A 22749-nucleotide genomic window follows, 5' to 3' on the forward strand; every position below is an offset into this window, starting at 1 on the left:
TGCATACAATCTGAGTAAAAAAATGTAATCAGAACAGTGGGATCTGCATGTATCACAGTCCCTGTAACATCCAACATCATAGCGCTACTTATAGAGGGCACATACACTGAGAGGACGCGTCCCTTTGCCAATGAAATAAAGTATAGACTGAGTTAATATTTGCATGAAAACTCTTAATTAAAAAAATTTGAGAATAGATACAGTATCACAAAACATAATATCACAATACTTGACAATTTCTTACACCCCTACTGTATATATTACTGTAGCACATCACTGCCTGTGTTGTAAACAGCATTTGTTTACACCCAGTTGGATACTCTTCTCTCATTCCATTTGGTACTTTTTGTTTCATTTGGTTCATGTTTGAAGAAAAATTTCAAGTTGTTGAAACTATGTACCAATGTCTGTAAAGTAGGAGGAGGAGGAAATGCTGTCAGTTCCCAGCAACTCTGTCCCAGCCGACAAACCTGCTGCTGAGTTAACTCTTATCAGGCTGAGAGCACAAAAGAAAACAACAACAGCCAAACCTTCTCAACCATCAACTGACGTCAGACAAGACAGGAGGGAGTCATTTGTGAGGAAACTAAGCTGCTTCAGTTGTCTATGGAGTTGTAAAGCACATTGGTTTATACCACGGCCATTCATGGACACGCGACTAGGAGTAACATATGGAGAAAGTTTCCAAATTGGTAAAATGTTCCTTTAAATACAGTAATAGCATAGCAGGTTGAATTGGGAAGCTACATGAAGTATTGCTGAGTTAAACTATAATAATTACATATGAAGGATCTCTGCAGTCCAAAAGCTTAAGTCTTCCTGATTTTACTGAAGCTCTGATTTATCTTTTTATTGTGACAAAGCTGATTTATACGTAATTTGTGTTATAGATTCATGGGTATATTTAATTGTCTTAATTGTATATTTATGGTGTTTTTTGTTTGTGTTTTATAATAAAATGCAGTGGTTGACAAAAACTATGGAAATGCTAATAAATCTGTACTATCAACACTATGGTATGTGTCTGTGTGTAAGTAAAAGAAAGCTGCTCGAGTCATGAGGCAGCTTGAAGACCGCACTGAGTAAAACCCAGAAAAGCTTTTCTTGAATTTCAGTCTACGTTCAAGATTTGAGAGGTTTCTGGGTTTTACTCAGTGGATCACGTGCTAAGGCCCTGGGTGTGCAACTTCATGACAAAAAACAGTGTGGTACATCTTTTACTACCAGACAATAATTAATAAGGATTCAAAAATCATTGCTTACACACTGAAAATTGTAAATAGTTCATTACACCTGAGACATGACAACAAACCGGTATACCAAATTATTTTAGAATAACAATTAGGGCTGGGCAAGTTCTTAAACTGAGAGAATACTCAGTGCTTTTCATTTGTCAAGTATTTAATTCACACAGGAGTATACAAATAAGGCTTTACCATGTGGTTATTTCATATAGACTATTTTATTGAATTACCAGAAAACATGCTATATCGTAGGGCTGGGCGATATAGAGAAAATCAAATATCACAATATTTTTGACCAAATACCTCAATATCAATGTTGCGACAATATTGTAGGGTTGACTATTGGTGCTTTCACAAAATATTTAGATGATATTTTTTAAGTCAGCAAAGACAAATAATAAAACAGCTTGAACAGTCTGTTAAGTTCAGCAACTTCATAAATAATGCCGCCTTAAAAAACAGGAAAATACATCACTTATGCCATATTACAATATTACGATATCCAAAATCTAAGACGATATCTGGTCTCATATCACGATATCAATTATAATATTGATATATTGCCCAGCTCTACTATATTGTGATATATATCGTTATCGAGATATGAAATTACCTATATTGTGGTAAAAGATTTTGGCCATATTGCCCAGCCCTAATAACCATCAATAAGATATTTAATTATACGCCACATACAGAAATATAATAACACTCAGTATTTAAGGAAAACGTTATTATAGATATCTGAGAATTCTAATTTAAAGGTGCACCCGCCACCAGGAAAGATTACTACAACAGTGTATTTGAATAGCTCAGTCAAACAATATTCACATTAAAAACATTATTCTACTGTTAGCCTAACTAAATCTAAATCTATATAGATATAGATACAGTATGTAGACATATCAAACATTACTAACATTTTCCACATAATCATGATTCCAAATAAGTCCTGTGGTTCATTTTGTCCATTGTCCTAAAGAGAAACATTAAGAATACTGAAACTTATCAGAAATGCTCCCTCAAAGTTTTCACTTTCTGAAGAACGTCAGCATTTTCTCATACAATCTTCCGAGGAATACAGAATCACTTGTTTCCTTGGAGTTAAATTTTGCGGGGGCTACTCAACAGAAAGCATACATCACGATTTACTGTGAATTTAGCAAAAGGTAATGCTAGAAGGAAAAAATAATAATTATCAAGTTAATATAATAAAAATATTGTAATAGGCCCTTTTGAATTGAACCGAACAAGTCTTGTTTCCAGGTATTTTTTGTCACAAATGATAAAATAATAGAAATACTCAATTTTTTCAGCAAAATATTTTCTGGATTAATCATTTGATTTATAAAATGTCAGAAAACAGTGGGAAAAATTCCGGTTAAAATGTTCTAAAACCTGAACTCATGTGTTCAAAAAAACATTTTTTTTTCAAGAAATTTTAATGAAAAATGTAAAAATTACATGTTTCATTTGTGATTTATATGTAAATGGTCTTAGATTTACAGTATTTTTTGTAATCACAATCGTAATTATCTGTATTTAAGCTTTTCTTGATAATTTTTAAAGATAATTATTCTGTTTTTTAGATGTTTATGACTCTATTTTAACAATTCATTTATGTTAGAAGAAAAAGTTTTCATGGAATTCTAATAATATTTCTTGTAAAAATAAAACATTTTTTGCAAAACTTCTGAGAGTCAATGTAAATTTGGGCTTTTGCAACGTAAAATTACATGTTTCATTTGTGATTTATATGTAAATTGTCTTAGATTTACGGTGTATGACTATTCTAACAATACACATATGTTAAAAGTAAAATATTTCTTGTAATATTACAGTAATAAAGGCTAATTATATAAAGATAATTACAGGTTTTTCTTTCCAAGTACACTTTTTTTTTTTTTTACAGTGCAATAACAGACATTCAACATAAAGAGTTTTCCTAATTATCCTCCAATATAATATTTATATTATTATTATTATTAGAATAGGAGGTCTCTCTACGTGTGTATTTGTTTATCTAATAGAATTATTCTTACTATTTCTATATTTATCAATATTAGCTTGCTGTCAATCTGATATGGTGCTCTGTTCCTCTCCACATGGCACCCCAAATATATAGGGTTCTTGGGAATATGTTATGATTATGTATGTATTTACACATGGGTTTGTATGGATATGTACAGTATGTATGTATATGTACTGTATGTATGTGTATATGTATATATATGTGTATTTATGTATATATATATTTGTGTTTATATGCAGGTGTGTATGTATGTATATATGTATATATCTAACTTATTTACTTATTTATTTAATTTTTTCCCCCATTATTTAGACATTGTGCGCAGCTAAATGCGAGCCTGATTTGATTGTTTTTTTCTTTTCTTTTTTTTTTCTTTCCCTCTCTGCTACTGTATGTACACTTAAAAAGATGGAAACATTCCTATCTCCAAATAAAAAAGAATAATAAAAAAAAAGAATAGGAGGTCTCCCGGAGGACTTGAGGAAACCTGGGGCTATTCCACTAACTACCATCACTCAGACAGTAGTGCTTCTGTACCTGATCAACAACTTGTTGAGGTTTCTCGTCAGTAGTCTAGTGAGTGGGCGCTGCAGGAACGCATCACCTTGGTCTGGAGCGCAGAAATCCCCCACAGCACAAGGTAACTTGTGACTCTCCGGGTTTATTCTGCGTATATAGCTTTTTAGGCGTGGGCAGACACTTTACAACCTTCGCTTGTGTCAGGCCATTTCTTGTAAATGCCCGCTGTTAGGAGAAAAGAGGTTGAACCGGCTGAGAGCTTCGAGGCGCTGATTGGGAGGAGCGACGCAGCGTTGTCGAATCATCTTCCAGCTATTTCATTCATAACACGAGCACGATAATGTTGATAGGCATGTGTCGAGGAGAACTCTGACCTAACTCATCCATCAACATCTCAGGATATCACACATACAAGAGCTCAACCGCTTATCACACTGTAAGTGCTTTTACTTTTGATTTCTATTTCTAAAAGGTTAAATAGTTTTACCTAAAGATAAATTATAATAATATTTTTTAGATATTTTCAGATATTTTCTATTTTTTTACAGTAAATAAAAAATCTTTATACGAGTTGACAAAAAAATTGCATGAAATGTTAGATGCAATGTAGCAATGTACTTACAGATCATATTGTTTTTTGTAAAAAAAATAAGTTTGTGCTGAACTACACATGCTTGTCTTTATATAATCATATTGTTTTATTTCACTTTTTATTGTTGAATTATTACAAAAGTGACCAATACAAACTGCTAAATTGGGCTGATAAATGTTAACGTTCCCCATGATGATCATAGGACCATGTTTTAGCTCATTAACCACAAATTCATGAATTATATCTTCCTCATTTAGGCACAAGGAAACAATCCCCAAAACGCCCTTTCTCTTCATTAAGATGTCAAACACTGGAGGTCGGAGACTGAAGCAGTGGCTGGTGGAGCAGATCCAGAGTGACCAGTACTCTGGACTGCAGTGGGAGGATGACAGCCGCACTATGTTCAGAATCCCATGGAAACACGCAGGCAAACAAGACTACAACCAAGAAGTAGACGCATCCATTTTCAAGGTTTGACAGCACTCTCGTGTAGTCCCACGGATAGAGAGATTACTGTAGATGGAGTTTTGGTTTTACGCAGCACTGTGCGTAAAACCAAAAGTTAATCATGAATCTTGATGCATCTGTCTAGCGCTTCTTCAAGTCTAGTTCGGTTGTGGCCGAATGGAAATGATCATTTAGACCTTCAAATATAATCCTTGTCACTTCTTTGTAGAATATGAATATCATGTTTATTTTTGTTTATAGCTTATTTTGTATATTGTATATTGGTAGAAATTCAATTTTTTTATTCTTATTTTATTCTAACGTTTTTATCTATTCTTTTGTTATTATACTGTTTGACTTGCACCAACAAAACCAAAGCAAATTCCTAGTGTATACCTCTTACACCTGTCAATAAACACTATTCTGATTCTGGTTCTGATGAAACTTGACTTAACTTTATCTAACTTGAACAAAATGTTATATGTTTATTTCATTTTTGAAATAATAAAGCTACAGCCCAGTAAAGCATTGGTGTTATTTTTTTACACTAAAATTGTGAATGTTAAATTTGCTATTAAGTGCCTTTTGTCATTATTGTAAATCTGATTTTCTTTCTTTCTTTGTGAGAGTTGGAAAAATACAGTTTCATGTTTCTTCTTTGAAGCAGCCAACTTTGATCCAATATAATACCAGTCTTTAATATTTGTCATTTTTTCTTCCACAGGCCTGGGCTGTGTTTAAAGGCAAGTTTAAGGAGGGGGAGAAGGCTGAGCCTGCCACCTGGAAGACCAGACTCCGCTGTGCCCTGAATAAAAGCCCTGACTTTGAGGAGGTGACTGAAAGGTCGCAGCTGGACATCTCTGAGCCCTATAAAGTCTACCGCATTGTACCTGAGGAAGAGCAGAAAAGTGAGTTTGTGAACAACTGATGTCCTAAGAGGCACCATCCTTTAACAGACACAAACTGCCAGTGCAATATGTTGTAGGACAAGATTCCTGCAATCATTATGAATCATAGTGTCATAATACATTCTTCTTTCACCTACAGACGGCAAAGGCGCATTGATGGCCATGGCAGCCACCACCAGCTCCGGTGATATCACTGACATGGACTGCAGCCCTGCAGAGATAGAGGAGCTCATCAAAGAGGTGAGACTGCCTCTCACTTTAAACCGTTTATTTAGCCATATTCATGACCTCTCTCTCCCCACCGTCACACCTTTTGCTAGATGCACTTTATTGTCACTCAGCTTTTTCAGTCACTTTTGTTCTGATTACCACACTGCGCTGTCTCCTCCAACACTTGTTGCATTGAGCATGCCCACGCTCCCACTTTGGTCTGTATGACTGTATCGTGTACAAAGTTGACAACCGCTTGTTGTTTTTTTGTAGGAGGAAGGCTGTAGTATCCAGGCCAGTCCAGAGTATTGGTCCCATGGCAGCATCAATGGTAAGACTACCTTTTCTACCCAGTTTACAGTACAACACATACTTCTTTGACTAAATTAAGCAGTTGACAGTTCAGTCAGTGTTGTGGCTAGAAGATTGTCCAGGAATATATCAGCATTTTGTCTAATTTCTCAAGTAAGACTGTTCCGTCTTCGAGACGTATGAGCTTTAATGTTTTTGAACATAACCACAGTGGAAAGCTCAGTGACATGTCCCTGTGATTGTGGGTGCTAAATAGAGGTTATTTGCTTGTCTGTTGAATTCTGCAATGGAAGAATTGACTAACATCCTGTTGAACTTTGCTGACTAAGGAGATTATTTCTTTTTGAGATCATGTGAAATGGTATTCTGATGATGCTGCAAGATAATGACATGACAGTGTGGTCTTGTCCACTGTGGTAATAACTCGTTCTCCTGTATTTCACAGCTTTCCCTCCGCATCAAGACCCTTTGCCATCAGGCAATCTCAGCACAGGTATTAATTTATGTTATAGCATCATAATAACATCAGATCTATCGTTAAGCACAGTAATAGTAACACAATTAGACTACAACATGCAGGCTATATGCATTCTGTCATTATTTTTGTGCCATTTGCACTTATTCTTTTTCATTTGCAAATGTTCTCTTCTCCAGCTTTCTCCCAGATGATAATCAGTTTCTACTACGGAGGAAAGCTGATGCACAACACACATGTTGCTCATCCTGAAGGCTGCCGAATCGCCCCACAACAGCACCTGGGCCGTGGCGCCCTATACAATTCAGACAGCATGCAGAGTGTTCACTTTCCTCCCGCTGAGCACATCGAGTACGACCGCCAGCGCCATGTCACACGCAAGCTCCTGGGACACCTGGAGAGAGGTGTACTGGTCCGTGCCAACCAAGAGGGCATCTTCATCAAAAGGCTGTGCCAGAGCCGTGTCTTCTGGAGCGGGTTGGGAGAAGTGGGCTCACAATATGGCCCCATGCCTTGTAAACTTGAGAGGGATGCTGTAGTCAAGATTTTTGACACAGGAAAGTTTCTTCAAGGTGAGTCTGTTTATAGTTATTTTAAAGCTCAGAGGAGCCCAAATCAATTGCAAAAAACATACATTTCGGAGGATTGATAACTTGCAAAGATTGTCTAAACGACTGTTCTCGTACTTTGTATGTTCCAGCTCTCCAGCTGTACCAGGAGGGTCAGTTTCCGGCTCCTGATCCGACAGTGACTCTGTGTTTCGGAGAGGAGCTCCATGACCTCAGCAATGCCAAGAGCAAGCTGATCATTGTGCAGGTAAGACCAAGTCATAATATGTGTCTCACTCAAATATTTGACAATATAAATATCAATCCTTTTCAATCTAGAAAGAGTCTTGACACCTTCCCAAGACAGAAAAAGACCAATCACTGCAAATGCTGTATGTTGACAATAAAAGCACATCATTCTGTGTCCTCTCTTGCAGATCACTGTGGTGAACTGCCAGCAGCTGCTGGAGGCAATGAACATGCGTCGCTCCCAGCCTTACTCCAACAGCTCAAACCTGGAGATGTCTGATAATGTGGCCATTGACCAGATGGCCCGCATCTACCAGGACTTGTGCAGCTATAGCGGCCCCCAGAGGCCGGCCTGCTACAGGGACAACATGCCCATCACTGCCTGAGCCGTGAGCAGCAACAAAACACCTGCCAGGAGCTCTTCAGCGAGTACCAGACTGACTGTACAACATATTAGGGACAGTCCTTATTTTCCTGACATACACTGACAAGGTGAATTCAGGTAAAAGCCAGTATCACAATTAGTTTTGACTTTTTAAATGGAGCAAATATCTTACAGTAAGACTTTTACGCTGGAGCTCAGTATTAGGATGTCCCTAATATTTTGTATACCAGTAATGTTTATGTGTCTTATATGTACAATGCTAACACAAACTCTGTGTCTAACTTCTGCTTTTTTACAATAAGAGAGTGTTATCATCCAGCTCGAGAGAGAAAGAGGGGTATATTATTTTCATCTGAATTGTTGCAAAAGCCTTAAGAACAGATTTATTCTTTCTTAACTTTCTTAACAAATCTTTGTTATATATATCTGTAAAGACTCTTACTCAGCCTCGTTGCAGTATGACAATAGTTTGATATATGCAATTTAGTTCTCAAAGCTGAATTTTATTTTCACATGCATCATCATTTTTTTTTTACAGCTGAGTTGCTTAGTTATAAAGAGACCAAATGGATATTTTTTAAGATATTTTCTATTTTTGACAGTAAATAAAAAATCTTTATATGAGTTGACAAAAAATTGCATGACATTTTAGATGCAATGTAGCAATGTACTACAGATAGGTTTTACTATCATATTGTTTTTTGTACACTGCATTTTTTAGTAAAAATAAGTTTGTGCTGAACTACACGTGCTTGTCTTTATATAATCATATTGTTTTATTTCACTTTTATTGTTGAATTATTACAAAAATGACCAATACAAAATTGCATGGTAACTGCTAAATTGGGCTGATAAATGTTAATGTTTCCCATGATGATCATAGGATCACGTTTTAGCTCATTAACCACAAATTACATATGGCTTAAATTGCTGTCAACAATTTTCCAAAGTATATGATAGCCTTTTAATTTTTTGACTACCCAGAAAGCCATTTCAACCATTTAATCCAAGCCAATTAAACCTTTTAATCTGTACAGTATTAAAATCAATGTGTGGAACTATGAATTTGGCTCCTCACTTATACTGTAACTACATAACCACAACAAAGACAACAAAAGAAATCCTGCTGTTTGCGGTGGATTACTTATGCAAGTCTCTGCAACTTTAAACTTACAAAACGCAACTGAAATAAATACAAACCATTAGTGCATGTCAGGTGGGAAATGGCAAAATTGAAAAAAAAAAGTTATCCTGTATAGAGCATATTTTCAGTCTGCTTTTTTCAATGCTTCAGTGACTCTATATCACGGTTGATGGATGAAATATTCAAATCTACTGTTTTAATGCCTGCACCATTAGATCAAGTAGAAACTTCTAGATTCATAATTTAATTCACATCTCCTCATAATTCAGTCCAACTCATTAAGAATCCTGATAGATATTTTAGATCCCGATTAGAATTAGAAATGTAATTCCCGTGGTTTGAACAATGCTTGGCTGCACACAATACAAATATCTATGGGCTTAAATTTCACATTCATCTACAATTTCTGTAAACATGAAAAATTATAATATGACATCTTGTCTGGGACAATGAGGAATTCCTAAAGCTTGACTTGAGCAATTTAGTTTAATTAAAAGTTTTATCACATGATCAGGAAAATCTTCATTAAAAAGCCATTCAGTTATTTTATCACTTCAGTAGGGATGACCCGAATGCTTCGAAGCTTCGACTGTTGCCATGGTATTCGACCTCCAAATAACTATTTGAATGTTTAGTTTTAAAAATTTTATTTTTTATATATAAGTATGTAATAATAATGTATAATTCCAAAAATACCTCATGAAATAAGGAATAATCCCACAAAATGATTCATTATTCATATTCAACATTCATTATTATGTTAGTTTCAGACAGATGTTGTTTGTTGTGTGTAGAGGTGCAGGTGTGTACAGTAGTGCGGTTTCTGAAACGGGGGAGATGGAGACAGACAGACAGAAAGACAGACAGAAGAACATGTCAGCCTGCCGCACTGCTCTGCGAAGCTTCAAATAGCTTTCTGACCGAAGCTTTGAAACCCAAAAAATGGTATTTGGGACAGCCCTACACTTCAGTGACAACAACAAAGTACTTTGCCGTTTAGAGGACACTCCTCAAATACTGAGACTGACATTTACTATGAACACATACAGTTTATTACTCCGGCTCAGGAATGATGAAACTAAAACACTGTATGAAACTAAAAGAAGGATCTAGGCTACATACGGCAGAGAAACTCTCGGACAACCCCCCTCCATCTCCCAGCTGAGTAACAGAGAAAGGACAGGAAGAGAGGTGACCAACTGGGCCCAGATGATTCACAATGAGACGACAACATCCCTTTGTCTTCTTCTTCTTCTTCTCCTATGTCTCACGCATTTGGTCATTGAAGACCGGATTGCAGATGATGGTGTCATCTCGCACGTCAAACTGGATGCACAGTGGTAATGTTGACGGGGAAGTGTGTACAAAATTATAGAGACGCACGCACACACAAAGAAACGCAAACACAAAGAAGCATTTTCAGTTCTAGACCTGGGCTTCTAATGATCATTATGAATACTGCCACATATGCTGTACTATTGGGAAATCCAAACCAAGAGAAAGCCTGGCTCTCAGTGGAAATTGTCTGAATAACTAAAGGTTGAAATAAATATTTACAAATATAAACAAAAAAAGCAAATAGTGCCAAAATAAATGCAAAAAAATGTATACAAACACAAAAATAAAATAACAAATACATTCTTGTAAGGTCCCAATACGATAAATTAGTTGTTTCTAAACATAATTTTTAAGAGACAGGGCCGGGTAGCTCAGTCAATCAGTGTTTTTAATAATGAAAAAAAAAAGAAAAGTTTGCTGTGATGACTCACACATCACATAGTGAAAGAAGTCATGTGCTTTTCATATGACATTTCTGGATAAAACCTTTCACTAAAATTAGAATTTCTAAATCAATGGTTCACTGAGTAAAACACAGGTGGAATAATGTGGTTCTGTGTCTTTGTGTGTTCATGTGCGTGTGTGTGCGTGTGGTTATCTATATGGGGGAGTTCTCTCTAAGTTCCACAGAACAGGAACTTACTTCAAAAACTGTCACAGGAAACTGACTCTACCCCCACCCCCCAAATAGCATGTCTGAGACTGGATTGCTGTTATGATACACATAATGTATATACCATGAAATCAGGGATATAACTACTGTACTTGTGAACATGGAATTACAGCCTTGTACAATATCTGGGTACAAATGTTATATACTGTATATTAAAAATCCTGGATCCTCAGAATGAGGATCGTTTAAAAAAAGAAAAATTATTGGAACCGTTTAACTGTATCTATTCATTAACTAGGTGAATATGATTTAACCGTGAAATTGAATTACTCTGTTTTGGATTTATTTTTTTAATGCATCTCATTGTTTTACAGTTTTATTCTGTTTTCTATTTTTAAAAGTTATCTTGTTGTCTAATTATTTTAGCATTTTTGTTGTTTATAGTTCAAACTCGGCTTGGGGCCCTACTGTGGGGAGTTTGCATGTTCTCCCCGTGTTAGCGTGGGTTTTCTCAAGGTTCTCTGGCTTCCTCCCCCTATGGTCTAAGACAGTCCAAAAATATTAGTATTAGTGAACAACTCTCTTCCAAATCCCAAAACTAGAGTGCTAAAACCCAAACTTGTGTTGTCATTGGTAAAATGTGGAGCTGCTCCATAGACAATGAATAGAGAAAGATGATACAGTACAGATGACACCGAGAGCACCCAGGGGAATGTTCTAAGTATATGGGAACATTTTTCTGTTTCACCTCTGCTCATTTGGGTATAAAAAAAGAAAACAAACATCTTGTGGATCCATAAAATCAATCATTCATTCATTGTTTGTGGAGCAGCTCCAGACTTCATACTTGATGACATCAAGAGTTTGAGACTCTCTGGTTTCTGGCTTTGAGAGAGAGTAGCTCATGTTCACACATATTGACTGAACTTTCCCAGGCCATGGAAATAACATATTGGAGTTCTTGATTTGGGCGGTGTTCTCTTTAAGTACTTGGTAATTCTGTTTTAAAAAAGTGCTATATAAATAAATCATTATGACTATTAGTTCTGAAGTAAATTTGGGGAAATACACTCATTCACTTTCTTGCCAAGAGTTAGATGAGAACATCAATTCCTCTTTTTATACATTTGTACAGATTAAACAAATGAGATACAACATTAGTGAGCTTTAGAGGAGACATAGGTGGATTTTGTTACATTTGGTCAGACCCATGTTAGCTGTTCCCCCTTGTCTTTGTGCTAAGCTAACCTGCTGGCGGTAATTTCATATTTACCGTACAGACGCACATTGGTCTAACTCTCGGCGAAATAAGTAGTGTGTCGACCTGTTCCTTTAAATGTAGTGTAAAATGTGCATGATATGTGTAGGCTGTGTTAAATGTTTTTGCCAATGCTTTAGCTATATATCTTATCAGACATTACAGAGGGATGTTCTACCACAGGGAGGAGGGCAATCCACAATAGAGTCCACAATATTTATTCCCTCCAGATACTAGTTTCAGCAAGCCAGCAAAACCAGTGCGTTCTCATCCTAACTCGTCACATACTGGCGCTTTGTCGGACCCCTCAGCGTCACTTTTTAGTCATGCTTAATGTTGTGAATAAAACAAAAACACTTGCTTAGGTTCAGGCAACAAAACTACTTAGTTAGGTTTAGGAAAAACAACATGGTTGGGCTTAAAATTACTAAATTTGTACAGTGAAAATAAAACTGAACGTTGTGATCATGTGCTGATTGTAACGTGAAAGTGAAACTTAGTGCACAGGACACAAACAGCAGCCTCCTGGATTTAAGCCTTGTGTTTGTTGAACCCATCCACCTCCCCTTCCACCCCGTAAGTCTATCTTTTCACCACAGTCACTTTCCCATATCGTTTAATATTGACGTGGATGGGTTTACATTGTAGTTAATGGAAAGCCTGGTGCGTCTCATACCGCTGTGAGAGGGTGCCTTGTGCGGCGTATCAAACGCTGACCGCCGTGACAAAGTGTCGGTATTTGACGTCCTGGAAATGAGAACAGGCTGGAAAAATATGGTGTTAGACCAGAGGATTAAGATACTATTCTGTTCTGGACAGTTCATATGATGTTTTTCTGAGAAGAGACACTAAAATCCTAGACACAGGGAGGACTATATGGAGAAACCATTTTTCGCAAAAAATAGTTTTACTTCTGATACTCAGTTAATTGGAAATGCCTCTATAGTTTGACTTCTGTTGAATTTTGAACTTTTTAACAAAGTATTGTGTTGTGGTTTGACACTTCTACATAAGAGCAAGATTTTTCTTTTTTTTCCCACCTCAGTGCGGTAGGAAGAGAAGGAAGCACATGCTTGTGTGCATTTCTGCTAACGGAGTCTCTTTTCTCTCACATTTCCAGTGTCTGCAATGTGGTTCTCTTTGTATTGCAACATCTCTTTGTGGCGTCTGAGGCTTCCCACAACAAATCATTGGAGACAAGTGACAAACAGAACTGATGTTGCCACCATGCGTAACCATGGGCATCCTTTCCATAACATTTCAATATACTGTGCTGTACAGTAGCCACTTAAAGGAAGCAGCACCTATTATGTGAAAAGCAGCGCTTCAAGGAAATCAAGCAAAAAAGGGAATAACTGCAAACTGAAAGGCTTCCTGATAGATTAAAGGAATTACTTTGTCTATTTTTGTTGTTTCCTGATTTTTCTGTATTGCTGACTCCTCAGTCTTTTCCAGCCATGTCCATAGAATTGGCTGCAGGGTCAGCACTGACCTTTGAGTTTTTTTTCACTGCATGCATCAGCTTGAATTGATATAAACAATCACACTTTCTAATTAAAAATACCTTCATAAAACACATTGTTAGAAGCATTTTGTTAATTGGAAAAATGTCTTTAATCTAATGACTGTAATTATATGAGTCCTCATTCATGCCAGGTGAGTGAGACAAAATATATGCAAAGAATGCCGCGGTGGGAAGTTGTGATTTATATGAACAGGTTGTGTTATGCAAGCGGCGGTGTTGAAGGCGTTGGTGTCGTCTCTGGGGAGAACGCTGGTTTAGAATCAGTGTGGGTGAGATGAGAATAGGCATCCAGAGAGGAACTGGGAGAGCACTGAGGACACTGCGAGTGGAGAGACAGGTGGACGGCAAGCCCACATCCTGGGACGCAGGGAGAAAGCCACCTAACCACACATGTTGTATACACACACATGCACACACACACACGCACACACTATGGTAGCCACTGATCAAGGATCATATCCTCTAATCAGTATCAGTTCATGTCCCTAAAACCAAAGGTCCCTAAAGCCTCGCACCTATTCGGAGGCCTTTGTCAGGGTTAACTGTTAATTCTGTCGGATGAAGAGCTGTAAAAACTGCTTAAAATGATGATAATGATGAAGAGTACTTGGTATCTTCTAAATCAACATCTACATTGAAGACAGATGACAGAACAAGACAGATGTAGAAATGCGCAAAAAGTGGAAATTGTGTGATGCAGAAGGAACGATTTCACATGTAAAAGTGAAGATAAGGAAGTATGTCGATTTACGGGAAAGCGGTTTATTGTAACCATCAAACAACATAAAGTTTGATTTATGTAAACAGAAATGACCACTAACAGTTACATTCTCTATTTGTACATGGTAAAGTGTATCAGCCTATTTTATCTGTAGTTTTGGGTTTATCCTATAAATATTATTACTGTCAATGTGTACTTTATTTTTTATTATTTATTTATTTGATCCTGTTTTTTTTTCTTTTTTTTATCAATTTAGTTTAACTTTGTTTTTTGTCTTTATCCTTTTTTGCATCAGCAATGGGTGAGGGTTGGGTGGGAGGGAGCTTTGGGGGAAAAATACCAAAATATGGAGGGTTATCATTTACATTTGTGCTCTATTTGTATGTTTCTCCTACACCTGTCGTTACTCCTAATAAATTATTATGGAAAATATTTAAAAAACATCAAAATATTATATCAACATCAATCAGCCTTCCATCAGTGTACATAGTTTAAATGTTTGGTCTTTTTCACATTTGATAAGCCAGTGCTTAGGACCTTACTAGTACAATAAGATAAAAGCACAAAAGTTGTCTTTGTAGCTATTTTTGTGAGAAAGTTTTGAGTGACTCACATGTGACTGATCTCACAGGGATTTATGTCAACAGTTAACATTTATGAAGTTCAAAAAGAACATCGGTAAACAGATAAAGTAATAATGTAGGAATAAACTACATAAACTCTGTTAGTGTACGAAATCTAAAGTGACCACACGGGCCTGGATTCAAAGTAACTTTAAAGAAGGAGACTGTGTTCATTATATGTGAATCAGTGGGTGAGGCGGCAGCTGAGAATTGCATCAGTCTCTGTCCTGGTTGCTGCACTCTTTGACAAGAGTGATCCCTGACCGCCTGATCTGTCTCTGGACAGGAAACACAGGAAGGAGCCCAGGAAGATGGTCCAGCACACAACTTCTCCACTAAAAAGAGGAACAGTCAACACAGAGGCCAGCTGTGGAAAAACATTTAGACAATTAAAAAAGCCATTTGTGAACTTTAGTTTATGAGAGTTAAATAAGAATGGGAGGGAATCCACACAGTTGTGATGACAATTGAAATATTTGTTTCAGTGCCTTGGAAGTACAGTGTGTGGGCCATTTGCACAGAAATACTCATAACTTGTTTATGACTAAAATCCATGCATGTTGTACTTATGTTTCATGTTCAAGAAAAACAAAACTTATCAGTAGAAAAAGAAGGTGATGGATGTTGAGGTGGAGGGGAAGACCAGGGAGGGGTGACAGTCCCTGGAGAACCAGAGCCAGAGGAGCATGAGAGCTGTATTGACATCACACTTCACAGCTCAGTGCTCACTGTGTGTGTGTGTGTGTGTGTGTGTGCATGCAAAGCACAGAGGTGACGGGATGTGGCCAGAAAGGTGATAGTTATGAGGCAACACAAAGATACCTGAGAAACTGATTTTCTGCTATCTCAATAGGCATTTGGAATTTACTCCTTTTATGAATTTATGCTGAATATATATTTAAAAAATTAGCTTTTAAAAATGGCTAACCTTAAATTACTCAAAAAAACAACTGCTCATCTTTTTTTTCTTTTTTTTTTTTTTACACACAAAAAGGCATTATTTGCACCAAAACAAATAGCAGACATTATAATTTTTTCTACACTGCCTTAATAATTTGCATAATATGTGGTTGATGACATGTAACTCCGTTATTGATTGAGGAACAGGATCTTTGTGGTTTTGAACCTTATTTTCCAACTACAACACACACTACTGATTACACAACCTCTTTCTGAAGCCACACACTGGCCAGGCAGCAGGTGCTGCTGGGATGGAGATTATTTAAAGTTGCTCTAAAATGGTTCCAGCACAGCTGAAGGCGACCGTGGGCCAAGCTGTCTGCCGACCTCACGCCGAAGTAGAAAGTACAGTGACAGTACTTACTTCCCCCTTTTGAATACCAGAATCCAAACATGACCATCACATGACCGAGGTGGAATTACCTGTTAACGCAGTGCTAATATCATCCAGACAGTGAATGTGTTCAGCTAAATTCATTTAAAAACTGTGGTAGGTGTACTGTGTCATTCTGGATTTATAGTTTCCATTATAATGAACGTGATGCACTCATAAAAATACATTTTGACAAAACTTGGATTGTTGGAGAGAAACTGAATCTTGGAAAAATTGTGAACAATTTGCATGTTTAAAAACAGCAACAGGACGAGACGTTGACATATATTTTTATCACAAGATTTGCATGTAACTGTTTTCTGTTCTGTTCCACAAAAGGTATTAGCCCCGGGCACCACTGGAGCAGAACCTCTATGGCTAGTTAACCATGATGTTTGCACAGTTTACAGTTCACATCAATAGAGAGTGCACGGGGGAAAGTCCTGCTTATGTAATTTAGGGCAAAAAGTGAGGCTCATGTCATAAGAGTGCTCAAAGGCAATGAGAAGGAAATAGTGAAACTTGTGAAAAAGAGGAAATAGCCTATTGTTGGAAGATGAGCTTTTGTTGAAATATATTCCATTTGTAATGTTATTTCTAACTTGCTTTTCATTGTATTTTTGCTCACAGATTTCAGCGCAGAATGAAAGGCAACATGGACAAACCACACAACAGCTTTATATTGCCATCTAGTGGAAACAGTAAGCCAAAATGCATTCACACTCTACATTTCTTTGCATGCGTTTGGATAAATAAGGTTAGAATAATGCACTACCAGCTTTGAAAGGTGCATAATGTATTTTGTACCACATTCGTGTACACATAAAAACATTTATTCAGTTCACAGAAAAGTCCTAAACTATTACTTATTGAATATCTCAATAAAGTTAGTCTTTTTTTAATTTTTAAATTCTTTATATAAATATTTGTTTTTTTGATTTTTTGTTTGAACACTTAAAGATTTTAAGCTTTGTGTCTACAGTAACTACTTTTTCGGTTTTGCTAGATAATAGACTAGATATATTTTAACTGACTTCAATAACGGTTAAATCGGGGAGTTCATAATTTTAGTTGTGTGATGGAAACTGTATTTTTCATCTTGTCTATTTCAAACATATTTTCATATTTTCTTCCAAATGCTGTATTTGTGCCACTGATAAAGAGGTTTTGGCTCTACTTGCCCATCTTGATGCACGCTACAGTCAATTCCTTTCCCTCATTTTCCAAAGTGATTCCTTCAGGAAAAGCAGATCATATCTATCTTTGCGCTTTCTGGACAAATTGTTTATTTGTTTTTTCTGCTACATTAAAAACCTAGGGAAGCCATACACGTGACCACCACAAACTTTATATGGTGATTATAACATGATGACAACATTTATGATTATAGCTCAAGAATATGATTAAAAAAATTACAATTATTTTGCATAAAAAGTATATTTCTTACAGCTTCAATGTGACCGTAATGTCAGAGCTGTTGTGTTTATTCAACTTGACAAGTGTACTCTCTTCTGTCAGGCCTGTCCGTTGTTATTTCAACAATTACAGCTGAGCATAAAGGAAAAGCAAACAGGAAAAAATAGAGATTGTTGCTCTCAAAAGAGACTGAAGAGTCTCAATGGAGGTTATTAAGGGAAAGTCATTGGGGAGGTGCACACATTAACTAAGGTTGTTGTCTTGTGGAGGATACTGATGTCTGATCTTATCTGGAAACCAGTCATCACATACACTGATACAGAGACTCACGATGGTTCAGTGTTAAAGTTACTGTATTTATCCTTCTAAAGGTTTTTTTACTGTAAAAACAGGCTTTTGAAAATAGAATCATCTGTGTTTATAACCAGCTGTTGTCATTCCCAGGGCGTCAAATACAGATGCTTTGTAACAGCTGCTGGCGCTCGATACTGACGCACAAGGTGCCCTTTAGCGCCGGTATGAGACGCACCGGGCTTTCCATTAACTACACTGTAAACCCATCCCTGTCAATATTAAACGCTCAGTAAAATGCTGTGGTGGCATAGTTTAAAGAGCAAAAGAGGCACACAGGGCAGGCGGGCGGATCCAACAAACACAGGGCTATCATCCAGGGCTGTGCGTTAAGTTTCATTTTCACGCTACAATCAGCAGATCGTTTGTGCCCTGTTTTCACAACGTTCAGTACATTTTCACTGTAACAACTTTGTAGTTTTAAGCCCAACCGTGTTGTTTTTTCCTAAACCTAACTAAGTGGTTTCGTTGACTGAACTTAAACAAGTGTTATTGTTTAATTCTGAACATTAAGCCTGTTTACTGTGACTGAAAAGTGACGCCGAGGAGTCTGACAAAGCGTCATGATGAGTTGGGATGAGAACTTGGTTATAATAGTTACTGTATTTCAGCTGGCATTTCCCCCAAAAAGTGTATACTTTAGAATTTTGGGAACGAATAGCTTTCATACCAGGGATTGTTACGTGAGGTTTTAACAGTCTGAGACGGCTCAACGTCTATTTAATGTGGTTCCTGTCTTTTTCCGTTAACTTTAGTTTAATTAATGAGCCTCACAAGCAGATGGTGGGGAAGCCCTTGACAGCTCTAGAGACGTCTGCCTGACTGTTTATGTGGCTTGTTTAGAAACTCTTTTTATTACTAAGTCACTCAAGACACGACAGGCAAAGTTCTCTCTCTCTGTTACACACACACACACATTTCCAAGACTTTCCACATTGAGCCTAACGACGATGTCTACCTCATCTACACCCAATTACTCACTCAGCCTAATTGAATACTTGGCAGAGAGTGCGGGTGGTGATGGCGTGCACTGAGCGAAGGAACCATCAGTCTTGGTCATTGGCCCCATTTGGTAGCACGAGTGACCTATGATGTCATTATGTAGTAAAGTGGATGAAACGAATGGACAATGTGTCTCTTAACGAAGATCTCGCTCGCGCTTTTTATTTTATCGCACTGATATTAGAGCTGAGCACTCAGCACCGGTTCCAGCTTGTCCACATGTCCACTTCATGGCTGTGTGAGAAACGTAGTTAAAGTTGTTTTTCTGTGTTATTTTTGGGCACGAAATTGAGAGAGTTCCTTCAAAGTTTGGGGATGTGAGAGTACCTTTAGTGGTTTAAACAAGCATGAGAGAGGGGCTTTTTACTCGTGTCTCACGTGGCCCAAGGTTTTCAGTTATATTTTGGATGTTGCAAAACACTGCTAAGTGTGTGAACTCGCAGATCAAGACGGTTGACCTTGAACCTTGAAAAGGATTCACAAAGTTTACCAAATCATTTAAAATTGTAGAAAATGTGAGGCCTTTTCCAGCGTACACTCAGACACAATCACATTCACACTCAATGAGTGTTTCATCCTGTCGTCACATCCTCTGATGACAAAGAATGTGTGTAAATGTACAAGAGTTTGTAAGTAATGTTTGAAGCATCAAAGAAAAAACTCGCTGTATTTTTGGTTGCACCATATACGGCTTTAGTCCACAGCCCAGAACAACTCTGTAGAGTTTGAAGAGGGGACAGCTGTGGCTGAAGATTTACTCCTAAAACTCAGCCAAGGCAGCTGAGCTCTCAGCCTCTTCATCGCATCCTGGATCGAGGAGAAAAAGAGTGCGGAGTAGAAGAGAGGACCTGGTCGGCCTTCAGCCTCTCCCAGGGGGTGAATTACGATTTCCCGAGTAAATATGAACCCAGGGAAACGGCCTGAACGGCCATCCATCAGCCTGGGTGTCTGCATCCTCCTGAACAATGTGTGACCCCTGGGCGCAAAGAAGGTCAGAAGAGGGGTGACTTCCACCTTCTTTCACATACACACATAGCACAAACATACACACACACATCACGCTTACATACACACTACAACGCCCTGAAGTAAGAGGTTCTCAGATTAAACCATCTCTGGGGAGAACAATTCACACTGGACGTCTAAATTTCTTTTATATCAAAACGACAAATGTGACCCAACACATCGTAATGGCATCAACCATTTACTCTGTCTTCTTCTCATCACATCTGGAGTGTTGAATCTTTTTTAGCACTGCGTATTACAGTGTTGCTTCATATATCGCTAGATTTGGATTTCTGCAACAAAATAAAGCAGCCACCAATTCCTCATGAAGTGGACAAGGTAATAATCTCTGATGCAAAATACTGTGATTCCTCAGTCTAAAAGCTTGCAGCACCAAATTCTCCTATCAAAGTGTATTCAGTGTGATTCTAGCACAATTTTAATCATATGAATTTAGTGTAATTGCTACTATGCATGTGTAGTAAACCTATGAAAATGTTCAAAAGGCAAAAATATATACACTAGAATTTCATACATCATAAATCCAGCTGTATAAGAATTACATTATTAAGCATCAGATTAAAATAGTTATAATGTTTCTGCATTAAATAAAACAAACCACAGACTTGTTTAATAAAGAGAAGATAACTATAAAGATACAATTCAATTCTTTCTTTCATCATTTATTCTTTATTATGTGGTTTTTTGGCCACTCTTGTTTTGTTTTTTTCTTCTTTAATCTTTGTTGAGGTTTGCGTACACATTTTTTGATGACTTTTTCATTACAGTCTATCTTTCCTTGAGGTTGCAATTATGCGTTGAAAGCAGCACAAATCTCTCGAGCTCTGTCTAATCTTGCGAAATTAACAAAAATGAAAAGGAGTAAAACCTTTTGCCTGTGATTAAGTGGTCTATTTCAAGTAACAAAAGACTTACCCAATGCCACCATTATGCACAATGTCAGGCAGAAGGCAAAGATTGCACCATTGCTGAGATAATGTGTAGAGCTAAAAATGCTAGCAAACACACAATGAGGCTTGGATTTAATATATCTGGTGCATGATGTGATTTTTTGGAGTGCATGCTGATGACCCTAGCACCACACTGAACTCCTCATCTATTGGTGACGGTCGGTGGGAAGGTTTATGGCGCTGTGTAGACCGAGTGGCAGTGTGTGTAGAGGGATGGGATCTATCTGTATCTCTGTCTGGGATCCTGACAGCTCTGGCTTTAGTCTGCACCCAGACCTCCTACATGAATGTCTCACTGTTTACTGCCCCCCATCTCACGCTCCTCCCTCGCTACACATCTATCATTTCAGCAGGACCACACGCACATACATGACATACACAAATACAAATACACACACACATACCCTAACTCAAAATCTCAGGGTAAAGGTTATTATCTCTTGATTATAACCTTAACCTTAAGCAAAGTCATCATCCTAAGCTAAAAGTGACCATAACTCCTATCCTATATTTGATCTAACTTTTAAATTTAATTCTAATGCTTGACTAGCCCTCTTAAGAAGTTAGGATGAGCAATTATTGCCTCATTTTGGAAATATGTCCTCACTTTGAAGTGACTTAAATGACGATATACAGTATAGTATTGGTTCTCACAGGGACTGCACAACATGAGCACACGCAAATACCAAGTCAACCAACTCATTCCCTACTCTATTTCTGACCTACCCCGGCGTCATCAGGCTCCCCCAGTACAGATGTGTCGTAAGAAGACAGATTAGCGCTCATTCCACACGCAATTTCCTGTAATAAAAGCAGTTTGAGATGATGAGTTCTGAGTAAGCTGATGCCAGCTGGTGATACCTGGACACCGGGGAATCCTGCCCACGTCTGACCCCAGAAATATGTTGCCCTCACACTGTCGTCAATGGACATTTACTGCGCCTTGTAAAGTTTAATGTGGTGAAGTGCTTCATATTATATTTGGTGTGCAGACCTTGTGTATGTATGACGTCAAAAGAGCTAATTCTTATGTGTTCATTGATGGAATTTGTGTTTATGTTCATGCACGCATGAGGATGTGTGTGTGTGTGTGTGTGTGTGTGTGCGTGTTTGTATGTGAGCTGCTACTCAATCTATGCTGGTAGAAAAATGGAGTCTGCTTATAAAACAGGAAGAACCCCCCCAACTCCTCCACCTCCCATTTTCTTTCTTGCCCTGTCCATCCATCATTAGTCAGCCTGACTGCAGCTCCAGGCCCATACGCACTCTAACCATAACCCTGCCTCTAACCCCTTAAACCCCAACCTGCCTTCTACTCTCACCTTTCCCACATTAACAGACTTCCTGGGAGCACCGGAGCTGCACTTCTCTCTCTCCTCTCTCTCTCTCTCTCTTTCTCAGGAAATGACTTCTATCTCTGGCTGCATGCATACTTACAAGCTGTTTTTTTCTTTTTTCTTCTTGCACTTTCTATCACTCCGCTAACCCCTCGGCACCGTGAGAGCATCCATCTGTTTGGCCGGGGAGTAGT

General features: G+C 37.7%; 1 protein-coding gene across 1 annotated transcript; it reads left to right on the forward strand.

Moving 5' to 3' along the window:
• Positions 1–4074: 4074 nt before the first annotated feature.
• Positions 4075–8660, forward strand: irf8 (interferon regulatory factor 8). The gene is made up of 9 exons (XM_037794229.1): positions 4075–4228; positions 4642–4855; positions 5556–5739; positions 5879–5979; positions 6223–6280; positions 6707–6754; positions 6916–7308; positions 7437–7552; positions 7722–8660. Exons 2-9 carry the CDS (start codon positions 4685–4687, stop codon positions 7917–7919), a joined length of 1269 nt encoding a protein of 422 aa, XP_037650157.1. The 5' UTR covers positions 4075–4228; positions 4642–4684; the 3' UTR covers positions 7920–8660.
• The last annotated feature ends 14089 nt before the right edge of the window (positions 8661–22749 follow it).

This window comes from Sebastes umbrosus, chromosome 2 (assembly GCF_015220745.1).
Source record: "Sebastes umbrosus isolate fSebUmb1 chromosome 2, fSebUmb1.pri, whole genome shotgun sequence".
Taxonomy (NCBI): Eukaryota; Metazoa; Chordata; class Actinopteri; order Perciformes; family Sebastidae; genus Sebastes; species Sebastes umbrosus.

What these genes read in the sequence shown, in the direction of transcription:
- irf8 (XM_037794229.1), top strand. Translation starts at nt 4,685, where the DNA reads ATGTCAAACACTGGAGGTCGGAGACTGAAGCAGTGGCTGGTGGAGCAG. An exon ending in TAGAGGAGCTCATCAAAGAG is followed by an intron (nt 5,980 to 6,222) that starts GTGAGACTGCCT and finishes GTTTTTTTGTAG; the next exon opens with GAGGAAGGCTGTAGTATCCA. An exon ending in CACAGGAAAGTTTCTTCAAG is followed by an intron (nt 7,309 to 7,436) that starts GTGAGTCTGTTT and finishes TGTATGTTCCAG; the next exon opens with CTCTCCAGCTGTACCAGGAG.